General features: G+C 34.2%; 1 protein-coding gene across 2 annotated transcripts in view; it reads left to right on the top strand.

Moving 5' to 3' along the window:
- EPAS1 (endothelial PAS domain protein 1) overlaps positions 1-14,620 on the top strand; it is a 260,593-nt gene that overhangs the window by 114,226 nt on the left and 131,747 nt on the right. The window contains exons 1-2 of one of the 2 annotated variants that reach the window (XM_053712256.1): positions 9,339-9,354; positions 10,479-10,669. In XM_053712256.1, coding sequence (XP_053568231.1) covers positions 10,621-10,669 — 49 coding nt within the window. In that variant the 5' untranslated portion in view covers positions 9,339-9,354; positions 10,479-10,620. Of the gene's footprint in view, positions 1-9,338; positions 9,355-10,478; positions 10,670-14,620 lie in introns of those variants that run through there. The other variant, XM_053712255.1, reaches the window with a different exon arrangement.

Below are 14,620 nucleotides of genomic sequence, written 5' to 3'. Positions count from 1 at the left end.
ATCTTGGATGACGTCACTTAAAGGTAACCTTCATTTTCCAGCGACGACCGTAAGAAGAGGATGCTCCGCGTCGTATGTCTTGAAGATGGACCCGCTCCCGGCCGGATGGATGAAGATAGAAGATGCCATCTGGATGAAGACTTATTCTCGCTTGGATGAGGACATCGCCGGGTGGATGAAAATCGGAGTTATCCTGGATGAAGACTTCTTTCCGCTTGGATGAAACCTTCGCCGGCTAGAGGAGGATGGATGTCCAGATCTCAATAAATGTAAGTGGATCATCAGGGGGTTAGTGTTAGGTTTTTTTTGGGTGTTTTTTTTTTTATCTTAGGGTTTGGGCAATGTAAAAGAGCTAAATGCCCTTTTAAGGGCAATGCCCATCCAAATGCCCTTTTCAGGGCAATGGTTAGCTTAGGTTTATTTATTTAGTTTTACTGTTGGGGGTGTTTTATTTATTTTTTTTACAGGTAAAAGAGCTGATATCTTTGGGGCAATGTCCCACAAAAGGCCCTTTTAAGGACCATTGTCAGTTTAGTGTAGGCTAGGTTTTTTGTGGGTGGGGGAGGGAAGAGAGCTGTTTGGGAGGGATCAGGGGGTCTGATGTGTCAGGTGGGAGGCTGATCTCTACACTAAAGCTAAAATTAACCAAGCAACCTCCCTACAAGCTACCCAATTTACCCCTTCACTGCTGGGCATAATACACGTGTGATGCGCAGTGGAATTTAGCGGCCTTCTAATTACCAAAAAGCAACACCAAAGCCATATAGGTCTGCTACTTCTGAACAAAGGGGATCCCAGAGAAGCATTTACAACCATTTTTGCCATAATTGCACAAGCTGTTTGTAAATAATTTCAGTGAGAAACCTAAAGTTTGGGAAAAGTGAACTTTTTTATATTTGATCGCATTTGGCGGTGAAATGGTGGCATGAAATATACCAAAATGGGCCTAGATCAATACTTTGGGTTGTCTACTACACTACACTAAAAATTAACCCTACAAGCTCCCTAATTAACCCCTTCACTGCTGGGCATAATACATGTGTGGTGCGCAGCTGCATTTAGTGGCCTTCTAATTACCAAAAAGCAACGCCAAAGCCAAATATGTCTGCTATTTCTGAACATTGGGGATCCCAGAGAAGCATTTACAAGCATTTGTGACATGATTGCACAAGCTGTTTGTAAATAATTTCAGTGAGAAACCTAAAGTTTGTGAATTTTTTATTTTTTTATCTCATTTGGCGGTGAAATGGTGGCATGAAATATACCAAAATGGGCCTAGATCAATACTTTGGGATGTCTTCTAAAAAAAATATATACATGCCAAGGGATATTCAAGGATTCCTGAAAGATATCAGTGTTCCAATGTAGCGCTAATTTTGGAAAAAAAGTGGTTTGGAAATAGAAAAGTGCTACTTGTATTTATTGCCCTATAACTTGGGGAAAAAAAGCAAAGAACATGTAAACATTGGGTATTTCTAAACTCAGGACAACATTTAGAAACTTTTTGGCATGGGTGTTTTTTGGTGGTTGTAGATGTGTAACATATTTTTGGGGTCAAAGTTAGAAAAAGTGTGTTTTTTTCAATTTTTTCCTCATATTTTATAATTATTTTTTTTATAGTAAATTATGAGATATGATGAAAATAATGATATCTTTAGAAAGTCCATTTAATGGTGAGAAGAACTGTATGTGATATGTGTGGGTACAGTAAATGAGTAAGAGGAAAATTACAGCTAAACACAAACACCGGAAAAATGTAAAAATAGCCCTGGTCCCAAACGGACAGAAAATGGAAAAGTGCTGTGGTCATTAATGGGTTAATAATAAAGGCTGTTTGAACACAAGCTGAGAGGTGATAGGCGTTATTTTATTTTAATTACATTTAAATGCTGTACATTTATTATAGTAATTTTATTTCTTAAAAATATGTATTGTCTCTTTAGTTTCAATAACTAAAAGAGAAAAAGAAAACAGTTTTAGTTTACTCAACATCTATTTAATATTAAAATTTACAGATTTGCACATGACCTCTAACATTGTGGTTCTAGGTTTTTAGAACCAATAAGGAAACAATAGTTTGCTTCCCATTTTTAGAACAAATGCCAGTAGTTTTTTTTTACAGTAATCTATATATAAATAATATTTGTTTAAAAGGAAATGTAAATAAAGTTGTATGCAAACACAAGCCTGAAAATATCCATACTTGTGTCACTTTCCTCTTTCTTAACAATAAAACTAGTCAGTGACCTTCTGCATATTCATCTCTAGAATGCTAGAGACAGTAAAGTAAAAATAGAAATGTCATGATTAAGATAGATACATTTTAAACAGCTTTCCAATCGACTTCTGTTAACTAATTGGCTTTGTTCTTTTTTATCCTTTATTAAAAAGCATACCTAGGTAGACTTGGGAGCAGCAAAGCACTACTGGGAGATACTCATATATACTTCTTGTCATTTGCTCACACAATGTGTTCAGGTAGCTTCCAGCTTTGCATTGCTGCTGCTTTAACAAAGGATGCTAAGAGAATTTAGCAGTAAATTGGAACGTTGTTAGAAGTTGCATGGAACACAATCAAATATGAATGTAGTACATACATCTACTCTCTTTAAAATAGATATTAGTCACTGAGTCTCTTTCCTTTACATTTCTTCATCTCACCTATTTTCTAATGTGTTGACCACCTTGATGTGCTAGGAAATTATCATAAGCTGTTGAAAAAGAAATACAACAGTGGTGGAAAACTAAAAACTAACTGGAAAAACTGATGTTGACCATTAAACAAAATAAAAAGGAGGGAAACAGACACCCTATGCTATAATAATGAGTACTAAAACTTAAACTGTGGATAAGGAGAATTTAAAAAAAAATCCCTGTAATAATGAATAAATACATTTAAGAGGAAGTATTGGTTTCTGGGTATGTTTGTTTGGCTGTCAAACAAAAAAAATATATATATATAGAAAAAGGTAATTTAGTTAGAATTCTTAGTTGCTGTTTAGATGACCTGTTTATCTGATGACCAAATTGTTTTACACCGTTTCACTCAATTAAATGTGCTAAACACAGTATGCAATATGCTTAAAGGGACACTGAACCCATTTTTTTTTCTTTTGTGATTCATATAGAGCAAGCCATTTTAAGCAACTTTCTAATTTACTCCTATTATCAATTTTTCTTTGTTCTCTTGCTTTCTTTATTTGAAAAAGAAGATATCTAAGCTAAGGAGCCAGCCAATTTGTGGTTCAGAACCACGGACACCACTTGTTTATTGGTGCTGTCCAATCAGCAAGGACAACCCAGGTTGTTCACCAAAAATGGGCCGGCATCTAAACTTAAATTTTTGTTTTTCAAATAAAGATACCAAGAGAATAAAGAAAATTTGACAATAGGAGTAAATTAGAAAGATGCTTAAAATTGCATGCTCTATATGAATCATGAAAGAAAAAATTTGGGTACAGTGTCCCTTTAAAGAAATAAATAGTGTGCTGGTTGTATTTAAAAGATCCTGACATTTACAATTCAACTTTCATAACTTGGACAGAGTGTACAGTTTAAAAAAAGTTTAGAGTTTATTTATATTATCAAATTTACCTTTTTTTTGGTATCCTTTTATTAGATGTAAGTTTTCTCCTGAGGCTCTCACAAAAAGGAACTAAAGGCCGATCAGCTAAAGCTCTCAGGTGTGGCAAGATTGTTAAAAGGGACAGTAAAATCATAATTTGATCTTCATGATTTAGACAGAACATACAATTTTAAACAACTTTCCAATTTACTTCTATTATTTAATTTGCTTCCTTTTCTTGTTATCCAATACTGAAAAGTTTACCTAGGAAAGCTCAGGAGCAACAAAGAACCTAGGGTCTAGCTGCTGATTGGTGGCGGAATATAAATACCGATTCTAATTGGCTCACCCATGTGTTCAGTTAGAAACCAGTAGTGCATTGCTGCTCATTCAGCAAATGATACCAAGAGAATGAAGCAAATTAGATAACAGTAAATTGTAAAGTTGTTTTAAATGAAATGCTCTATCTGAATCATGAGACAATTTTTTTGTGTTTAATGTCCCTTTAAGAAGTCTCGTCAGTAATGTGAGGTCCCCGAAAGAATATTAGAAAAACAAATTTTAACTTGAAACCATTTATCTCTCTATGCAGTGTTCTGGATGTGAAGGAGATAAACGCACATTACAATATAATGCTAAATAAAGCCAACATTTGTTAGTGATTCCATGCTGGCGAGTTTTTGATAATCGGGCACTTCGTTTTACCAAACGATACCAAGAGAAATAGATAAATGTGATAATAAAAGTGAAATTGGAAAGTTTTTTTTGTTTTTTAAAAACAATTGTATGAGCTATCAAAATAATTTAAGAATAATTATGCCCCTTGAAGTTAGGAACTATTAAGCCATATGACTAAGAGCCAAAAAAATGATTGAATAGCCACTTAGCATGTCAAGCAGGTATCCCCACTTGTTTTCCCCAGAAGTATTCTGTATATATTGTTGCCAATGCACCTAAGAACTCTGGGTAAGATATGGAAATGTGATATAGAATATCTCATGCATTTTGCTTCCAGTACTGTGTTTAACCACAGCAATCCCCTTATGGGTTGGTTAGGTGCAGCAAAAACAAAACCACTTCTGGACAGCCTTTTAGAGCTCATTAGCTCTCATCAGCAGAAGATTGGTTAGATTTGCTGCTAAGTGGGTAAAAGCAATATTCATTTAAAGGGACAGTCTACACCAGAATTGTTATTATTTTAAAAGATCATCCCTTTGTTACCAATTCCCCAGTTTTGCATAACCAACACTGTTGTATTAATGTTCTTTTTACCTCTGTGATTACCTTGTATCTAAGCCTCTACAGACTGCCCCCTTATTTCAGTTCTTTTGACAGACTTGCATTTTAGCCAATTAGTGCTGGCTCCTAGGTAACTCCACGAGCATAAGCACAATGTTATATATATTGCACACATAAACTAACGCCCTCTAGTTGTGAAAAAAATCAAAATGCATTCAGATAACAGGCGGCCTTCAAGGGCTAAGAAACTAGCATACGAGTCTACCTAGGTTTAGCTTTCAACTAAGAATACAAAGAGAACAAAACAAAATCGATGATAAAAGTAAATTGTTTAGAATTACATGCTCTATCTGAATCATGAAAGTTTATTTTTGACTAGACTGTCCCTTTAAGTTATGGTGGAGGTAAAAATGTGAGATCAAAATCCTGTGTTAAAAGGCCATTATTTTTTATGAAATTGGGGATTATAATTTTACACTTATCTCCACCATAACTTAAAGGGACATTAAACCCAAAAATCTTCTTTCATGATTCAGATAGAGCATGCAATTTTAATTTTTTTTTCCAGTGTACTTCTATTTTCTAATTTGCTCAATTCTCTTGGTATCCTTTGTTGAAGGAGTAATAATGTACTATGGGGAACTAGCTGAACACACTGGGTGAACCAATAACAAGAGGCGTATATGTGCAGCCACCAATGAGCTGTTTCTGAGCCCAATTATGTATACTTTAAAAAAGATACAAAGATGACTAAATAAATTACAGAATAAAAATAAAATGGAAAGTTGTTTAAAATGCTATGCTCTATCTGAACCATACAGAGATTCATCATTTTGACTCATTCTCTAATGCACTAATCCATATTTATCTAAAACATCCCAAAATATGCAACAGGTTATCAGGTCACATGACTACATATTATTTTTTTCTCAGCTGACTTTCTCTATATGACACATGGCTGTTGATTACGGATGAACAAATATTTCACAACAACATTTATACCATTAACTGTTCATTCCTATTTAAAATTGAAATTGAAACATTATTCTACTATTCTAATTTGCCTAATTTGTCCATTAAAATGCAGCCCTCAGATGTACATTAATAAGGGCTTTTAATACAATTATAAGTATATTAATGAAATAGAACACTGAAACTTTGATTCACATGTGCTTGTCCTGAAAACACTGACTGTATGTAAAAAGGAATTAACATTTGTTGTAAAAGGAAAACATATCCAAAACAGAGAAATGAAAGTTGCATTTCCGTATTTAGAATTTTTTATTTTTTTAACTTAAACTGATATATAGTTTTATTGAAAACCTTTTTTTTTTTAATATTTAAGTCAATGCTAAAAAAAAGCAAATATTAGAGAAGAGCATAATAAATCTTTATTAATTAGAAATATCAAAAACCTAATGTTTAAGTAACCATTCATTTTGTTACTCATTCATGGATCGTAACGTTGGTTATATACAAAATTACAGGCACATATATGTACTATTCATGTATAAATAAATGAATACAGTATCATAAGCAACCCAAAGCACAACATTTCCACAATGACTCTCTTTAAAAATATTTGCGCTATTGTTCTATGTTGTGCTAGATTCATAGACGCTAAACGGGTTGTCCAGTGGTTTCATTATAAAGGTGACATTGGTGACATTATGTTTGAAATTCATAGAGCATCACTTTACTTATGTTTTCCACAGCTTGGTCAATGGGCATTTCACTTAAAGGGATATGAAACACAAATATTTTCTGTTGGGATTCAGACAGAGAATACCATTTTAAAAAGTTTCCAATTTACTACAATCAAATTTGCTTAGTTCCCATGAAATTCTGTGTTGAAAAATTATCTAGGTAGACATCTGGAGCGCTACATAGCAGGAAATAGCGCTGGCATTTAGTGCTCTTGTAAATAGATAGCATTCTTGCAAAATTACTGCCATATAGGGCTCCAGAAATGGGCAGGCTCCTAAGCATACAGCCCTGCTTTTCAACAAAAGATGTCAAGACAACAAAGAGAAATTGATAATTAGAAGTAAATTAGAAATGTTTTTAAAATCATGAAATAAACATTTTAGGTTTCATGTCCCTTTAACATCTATAATTGTGTGTGAGTTACCCAATACATTATATCTTAAAAATCAGCAATGCGGAAAACAATAATCATTACCATTACACTTCTGAAGGGCTCTTAAAAAAATGTCTGTAACTGTAAAAGATTCACATATTTGTTTTATTATCATAACATCGTATTGCTGGATGGAACAAAAGGTTTTTGGAGTTTTGAAAAATCGAGAGAAGTTCTGCGGTTCTCTAGAGATGTGGTTAGGATTTTACACCTACATTAAAGAGACAGTAAAGTCATAATTAGACATTCATGATTTAGACAGAGCAAACCATTTTAACCAACTTTCCAATTTACTTCTATGATTTAATTAGCTTCCTTCTCTTGTTATCCTTTGCTGAAAGGTTTAGCCAGTTAAGCTCAGGAGCAGCAACGAACCTAGGTTCTAGCTGTTGATTGGTGGCTGCATATATATACTGATTGTCATTGGCTCACCCATGTGTTCAGTTAGAAACCAGTAGTGCAATGCTGCTCCTTAAAGGGACAGTCAAGTTAAAAAAAAACTTTCATGATTTAAATAAGGCATGTAATTTTAAACAACTTCCCAATTTACTTTTATCACCAATTTTGCTTTGTTCTCTTGGTGTTCTTAGTTGAAAGCTAAACATAGGAGGTTCATATGCTAATTTCTTAGACCTTGAAGACTGCCTCTAATCTGAATGAATTTTGACCACTAGAGGGCATTAGTTCATGTGTTTCATATAGATAACATTAAGATCATGCACGTGAAGTGACCTAGGAGTGAGCACTGATTGGCTAAAATGCAAGTCTGTCAAAAGAACTGAAATAAGGGGGCAGTCAGCAGAAGCTTAGATACAAGGTAATTACAGAGGTAAAAGTATATTAATATAACAGTGTTGGTTATGCAAAACTGGGGAATAGGTAATAAAGGGATTTTCTTTCTTTTTAAACAACAAAAATTCTGGTGTTGACTGTCCCTTTAAACAAATGATACCAAGAAAATGAAGCAAATTTGATAATAGAAGTAAAATGGAAATTTTGTTTTCTACCTAAATCATAAAAGAGAAATTTTGGGTTTTACGTCCCTTTAAGGTCCAACATGTGGAGTCAATAATGTTTATATTGCTCTTGTGGAGTAACTTGTCTCACAGTCGTGTCTCTTTGTTTTAGAGCTGAAAATCTTTTCTTAGGTTTCGTTTTATTTTATAGCTCTTCAAGTTTTTTTTTGCATATGTGAGAGTTTTTTTCCCTTTTAATTTGTTTGTTTTGTAATGTTTTGTCCTTCACATAGGACCTCGTTCATTGTTTATGAGTGACTCTCAAATCGGGGAGTATGCAAATATTTTTTTATTCTGTAATGTTTAAGCTGCAAAACTTTAGCAATTTTTGTTCACAATATATTAGTTTCATGAAGGGGTTTTAAGGAATTTAGGCCATTGAGTTGTCTACTGTGGATGTGTTGTCTGTACTTTCTATGTAATGATTGTGAATTAATTACATACAACCTCAACTTTAGTTACTAAGCTGGTATTTTGTAGTTATGACTGATACTTTTTAAGATTTGAGTTAATGTAGGTAATATAGAATAAATAGATAGTATAGAATAAATTTAAAATAAAAAATGACTTATATCTGAGTCTTCCAAGATTAGAGGAATCCATAAGGGAATGTATCTGTATTTTACCTCAGTAGAAACAGTTGTAGTTTCTGGGTGATGTGGTGTGTGTATATGTGTCTATGTCTATGTATTCACCTACTTGACTGCAAAGGCCCCAATGTATACACAAACAAACAAGAAAAAAAATTATGCGTATATTTGTCTGTAAATACATATGTACACACATAAATACATATGTACTCACATATAAATAAATATATATACATACTTATAAATATTTAGACATGTGTTTATACGTATCTCTATGTTAAAGCCCTTTGCAGGCTGAGACCTCATATCTTTGAGCACTTATAAGTTTTGAATGAAATTTTTGTTTTAATAATTTTTAATATATAGTGTCATTATGAGTGTAAATGTATTTTTGATGTGTTTTGTGCAACTTTTTACTTGAGCGTAACAGTTAATCAGAACTCTGAAGTCACGCTATCCAGACACGCGTTGAATTAAATTGCGCTTGAGTGAACATGTTTACTTTCAACCTGTAATATGTCCGCTACTTCCGACGTGCACAAAGAGCCACGTCGAAAACCCCTTTTTGCTTGCGCTCAACTGTTAACATGCCACTTCTTAACTTTCGTTTCAGGCGATCCTAAAACGATGGCCTCTGAAGCAGCAACCGCTGCTTGAGAAATGGAGACTCAACTTGCATTTACTGCATATGAAAAACTTTTACCTGCACAGGATAACTATCTTAAAAATTGTGCATGTCCCATACTCCATAAAGTGGCCAACAAAAGCAAATTCTGTAATCTGCAAATCAAATTATTAATTGAGGTAATTTGCAGCATTTTGAGAACCTAGGTTGTTAGGTTTTTCGCTTTTGCCTCTCCGCAGAGCATGCAATAAACACACAGGGCTAGATTACAAGTGAGGCGCAAACGTTTTTGCGCTAGTGTAATCGTGTTTTTGCAAGCCATTTTTACAAGTGTAGCAAAATCGTGATTACGCTAGCTCAATCACCATTTACATTTCAATCCTTACCGCGATTTCAGAGCTGTGGTTAACTGTTTTCTAAAACAACAAAAAAGTTGCACAAAGCTTACTTTCCTGCTTTTTCAAATAAAGATAGCAAGAGAATGAAGAAAATTTGATAATAGGAGTAAATTAGAAAGTTGTTTAAAATTGCATTCTCTATCTGAATCATGAAAGAAAAAATTTGGGTTTCATATTCCTTTAAATATTATAATACCACAATGTTTTCTGTTTTTCATTGGCCATTATCTATACTTTTTGTGCAGTTTCTATTCTATATAAAGGGCAATATTTATCATTGTTATTCTCCAATATTTGTGCCAAAAAATATGCACACAAATAAATGCCCCTATTTATCATTCAAAAGTGTGCCCTAAAATTTAGCAAGTTAGACTGTAAAATTCTCCTACTCTGTTCCCGTTCTCCTTGGCGCAGAGGTGCACCAAAAAAAGGTTAAATTAGATTGTTTTAATCGTATTTCCTATTATATGCCTTATTAATTCGGCTAGTTACAAATTTATCATTTATTTTTTCCTATAGTGAACTGACAGTTCTCCTGCAGATGTACGCATTAAAGTTGTCCATAAATACTGTGGAAAACTGATTTTATTTTCTTCCATATTTTTTGAAGCTACTAGTGGGTCTTTATAAATATTGCTATTGGTTCATATGTCACTTACATGGAGAATAGTTGCTTATTTTAATTGATAAATAAGGAGCGGATACTAATACGACTGTAGAAAAGTATCTTTACATCTCCTCCGCTCTCCTATGGAGAAGCACAAAAAAAAACCAACCCATTTTATTGATTAATTACCGCACACGGGCGCTTCTCTAAAGACGAGCTGAGGAGAACCCATAGAAGAATTACCCTTGCACTTGATAAATCTGTAAGTATTAACCTGTCTGGTTTTGATTTATTGCAGATGTAGCTCAGAAAGAAGAAAAGAAAAGTCCCGAGATGCCGCAAGGTGCAGAAGGAGCAAGGAGACGGAGGTTTTCTATGAGTTGGCACATCAGCTTCCCCTTGCTCAGAACATCAGCTCGCATTTGGACAAAGCCTCTATCATGCGCCTGACAATCAGCTTTTTACGCACTCACAAAGTTTTGTCATCCGGTAAGGAACTATAAAGCATAGGAAAGTCCTGCTCTTTAAAGGGACATAAAAGTGCAAAACAGAAAATGATCTTTGTTAGCCACCAGTCAGAAGCTAGCCTCCAGTAGTACATTACTGCTTCTGAGCCTACCTAGGTATGCGTTTCATCAAAGGATACCAAGTAAACAAAGTCAATTTCATTATATAAGTAAATTGAAAAGTTGCATTCTGTTACCGAATAAAAAGGAAAGTTTCATTTTGACTTTTATACTCTTAACTGTAAGATGTAAGAGCACCAGACCAACAGGGAAATGGTGTAAGTACAGGGGCACTGTTAGCTCTGAAAGGTCTCTAAATACATTGTGCGCACTTAAAGGGTTAAGCTAAAACATTTAGTAGAACAATTTCTGTCATTCTGGGAATGTGTGCAACTGCAGTACAGATGTGCTTGCTGGTGTCAGAGAAAGGTGCGGTAGATAGCTGTTTAAATGTACAGATAACACACTGCAATTACAAGGCATTTCTGTTGTCCAGCTCTGGGATAACATACCAGCCTAGTGTAAACATTTTCTAAAAAAATTGTTTGCTCCAATTGTTCATTTTTGATTGACACTACAAGAAATGCATGTTTGTGTGCAAATAATTTTTCTGTATTAGGTCTGGATTACAAAACGAACGCTATCTTAACAAGTGCCTGTAAAGAGGCAGAGTTGCCCGTTTACGGGTGCATGTTAAATAACCAGCTATTACAAGTTGTTGATTAATGCTCCTGCGAGCTTGTGGTTTCACTTTGAGCTATATTTCTATTTTGCTGCCCAATGCTGCGTGATTTGCCCCCTGCGCCTGAGCAAGGTGGTTAGCCATGTCTCACGGCATAAAAACAAGGCTCCCACTGGAGCCTATGGAAGCGCGCTCTCGTGAGCGCAAGGCTTCCAGGCAATGCGAACAAAAATTTGGTATTTTTTTTTAAAAGAGTTCTGTCTTTTTATGAATGGTTTATTAGGACCATTTAATATGTTCTATGGATATTAAATTACAATTTTTTTAAGGGTCTACATTAATTTAATATTCTAGACTGTTTCTTTAACTATACCTTAGTTTTTTCCCTTGTGGTATTGTATTAAATAAACACTAGACTATAAATGTCAAGGGCAGATAAAAATTGATAATACTGTAATTGTCCTGTAAGACTGGTACACTCTAATAATGCTGAAAGATGAATTACTATGCACACAATAAAATGCTGTTTTTCTTGAGAACATTTTTATCTGTAAACAAAATCCTTTTGCTCCTTTCTTACTCCAGATGAGGTCACAGCTGGTGAGCAAATAAGAAGCATGAATGCATATGCACCAATCGCTGGTGATATCCTCATCTAGAATAGAAACGGAAGTTTCAGAAAAACAACTTTGTCAACAAATTTAAAGGGACAGTATACACTCATTTTCATATAACTGCATGTAATAGACACTACTATAAAGAATAATATGTACAGATACTGATATAAAAATCCAGTATAAAACTGTTTAAAAACTTACTTAGAAGCTGTCACTTTGGCTCTGTTGAAAAGGTAGCTGGAAAGCCCACTGCAAGGGGCAAATAAGACACTCCCCCCCCCTCCCCCTTCTTTTGCATATGAAAAGACCCTTTACACAAACAGGAGCAAGCTGGAGTAGGTAGTCGAGCGTATTCACATAAAACTTTGGGGCTTGGTTAGGAGTCTGAAAATCAGAGCAATGTTATTTAAAAATAATCAAAACTATACATTAATTTAAAAAAAAAAAACTTTATGGGCTATATAAATAGATTATCTACAAAACATTTATGCAAAGAAAAAATGAGTGTATAATGTCCCTTTAATCCCATTTGGAGGAGTTAAAAACATAGTAAAAGTAGGGGATCTGTTTAAAGGGACAGTCAACACCAAAACAGTTATTGTTTAAAAAGATAGATAATGCCTTTACTACCCATTCCCCAGCTTTGCACAACCAACATTGTTATATTAGTATACTTTATAACATTTAAACCTCAAAATTTCCGCCTGTTTCTAAGCCACTACAGACAGCCTCTTATCACATGCTTTTTTATTAGCTTTTCACAGAGACTGCTAATCCATGTGTGCAATATAGATAACATTGTGCTCACCCCCGTAGAATTATGCTTGACACTGAACTAATTGGCTAAAATGCAAGTCACTACATAATAAATAAATAGCCATGTGATCAGGGGGTAGTCTGCAGAGGCTTAAATACAAGGTAATCACAGAGGTAAAAAGTATATTTTTAGAGTTGACTGTCCCTTTAAAAAGAAAATATTCTAATAAAACAGAACAATTTATTTTTACAATATAGTGTCTATCTAATAGCAAATCTAGCCCTGAGACCACACTATTATTATTTTTTCTGTTTTTGTTGGCATGAAATGTTTTTTTAATGCTCCTAAACGTTTCTTTATACTGTACTCTACAAAACTAAATGGTTATGCTAGATAGTATCATGTGTGCCTATTTAATCACTGTAATCGTTTCTTAGAAAGATACAGATAAATGTACTTATATATCAGGATTGCTCTTGGCCATTCAGCAGTTCAGCAAGGAAGCAAATTTATGGATGAATTAAGTCTAGAGAATTACACCAGTATTTTTTATTTATATCTATTTTTCCTTAGGGTGATTGTACAATATACGTTGCAATAGAATATAACATTGTAATAGACTATATTTTAAGTTAAAGGGATATTCCGGTCAAAATTTAAATGTACGTAGATGAATTATATCTTTGCATAAAAACATATTTGCAATATAAATGTATCGGCAAAAATGCTTCTAGTAAAAGTTTATCACTGTTTTAGTGTTAGCATATTTCTCTGCACGTGCATGTGAAGCATAGCTAGATATTCTCAGTGCACCAACATTTTAAACACTGCAGCTGTTCAGAGTGCCAGTGGGGCTTGTATCATGTCAGCAGTTTACAAATTGAGTCATTACCAGATGATACAAGCACCTTAGGCTCTCTGAGCAAGTGCTGTGTTTAAAATGCTGGTGCACGGTGCATACTTAAATACACATTTAAATCAGCTATAGCTTTTGTTAGAAGCATTTTTGCTAATACATATATACTGCAAAAATGCTTCTAATCAAAATTGAAATGCATCCATGTGGATTCCAGTTTTGGCTGGAATGTCCCTTTAAATGCTTTTTTTTTACAGATTTATAGTTACAATGAATTGGCAATATAAATTATTGCAAATTATAATTTGATGGACGTTATATAGGATTCAAACAGTTTTTAAAGGGACAAAACAAAAATATAAAATGCAATGATGGCAACTGGAACGGTAAGAGCTAGAAATCCAATAAATAACTTGATAACTGAATAACAGAACCAGTCTATACATGAGGTCACAAATGGACAAAATCAGAGACTAGATAGTCTAGGACTGGACTTGGCAGTTTTAAAGTTTGAAACGGATTGGGTCAGCAACTTGGAGAAGCAGCCAATAATACGGTCAGGAACAGACCCGGTCAGTTACTAGAAGTCAGGAGCCCCCTTCAGGAATAGAATAGGGTTGTGGAAGATTTATTTGAAAGACCCAGGCACCCAACAGTTGGGTTAACAGAAGTAATGCCATCACCAGAGTGATATAGAATTGCTCACTGTCCCCTTAAAAGTTCAGGAGCACCTTGAGAATTTTATATATAGGGCTAGATTACAAGTGGAGCACTAACAGTTATGCGCAAGCAAAAGGGCTTTACCACTGGTGTTTGCTCGCGTCAGGTTTTTTGCTTGTGTTACAAATTTATAGTAAACGCAATCGCTTGAGTGTAATTGAAGTAAACACAACCTCAGAGCTCTGGTTAACTGTTTTGTGAAACAAACAAAAAAGTGTCACAAAACACATCAAAAATACATAACGTACAGTTACACTCATAATAACACTTTCTAATAAAAAAATATTTAAGTATTCTTGAAA

The sequence above is a fragment of the Bombina bombina genome, chromosome 4 (genome assembly GCF_027579735.1).
Source record: "Bombina bombina isolate aBomBom1 chromosome 4, aBomBom1.pri, whole genome shotgun sequence".
NCBI classification, from domain to species: Eukaryota; Metazoa; Chordata; class Amphibia; order Anura; family Bombinatoridae; genus Bombina; species Bombina bombina.
Note: the sequence above shows the minus strand (reverse complement) of the source record. Positions and strands in the feature narration are given on the sequence as shown.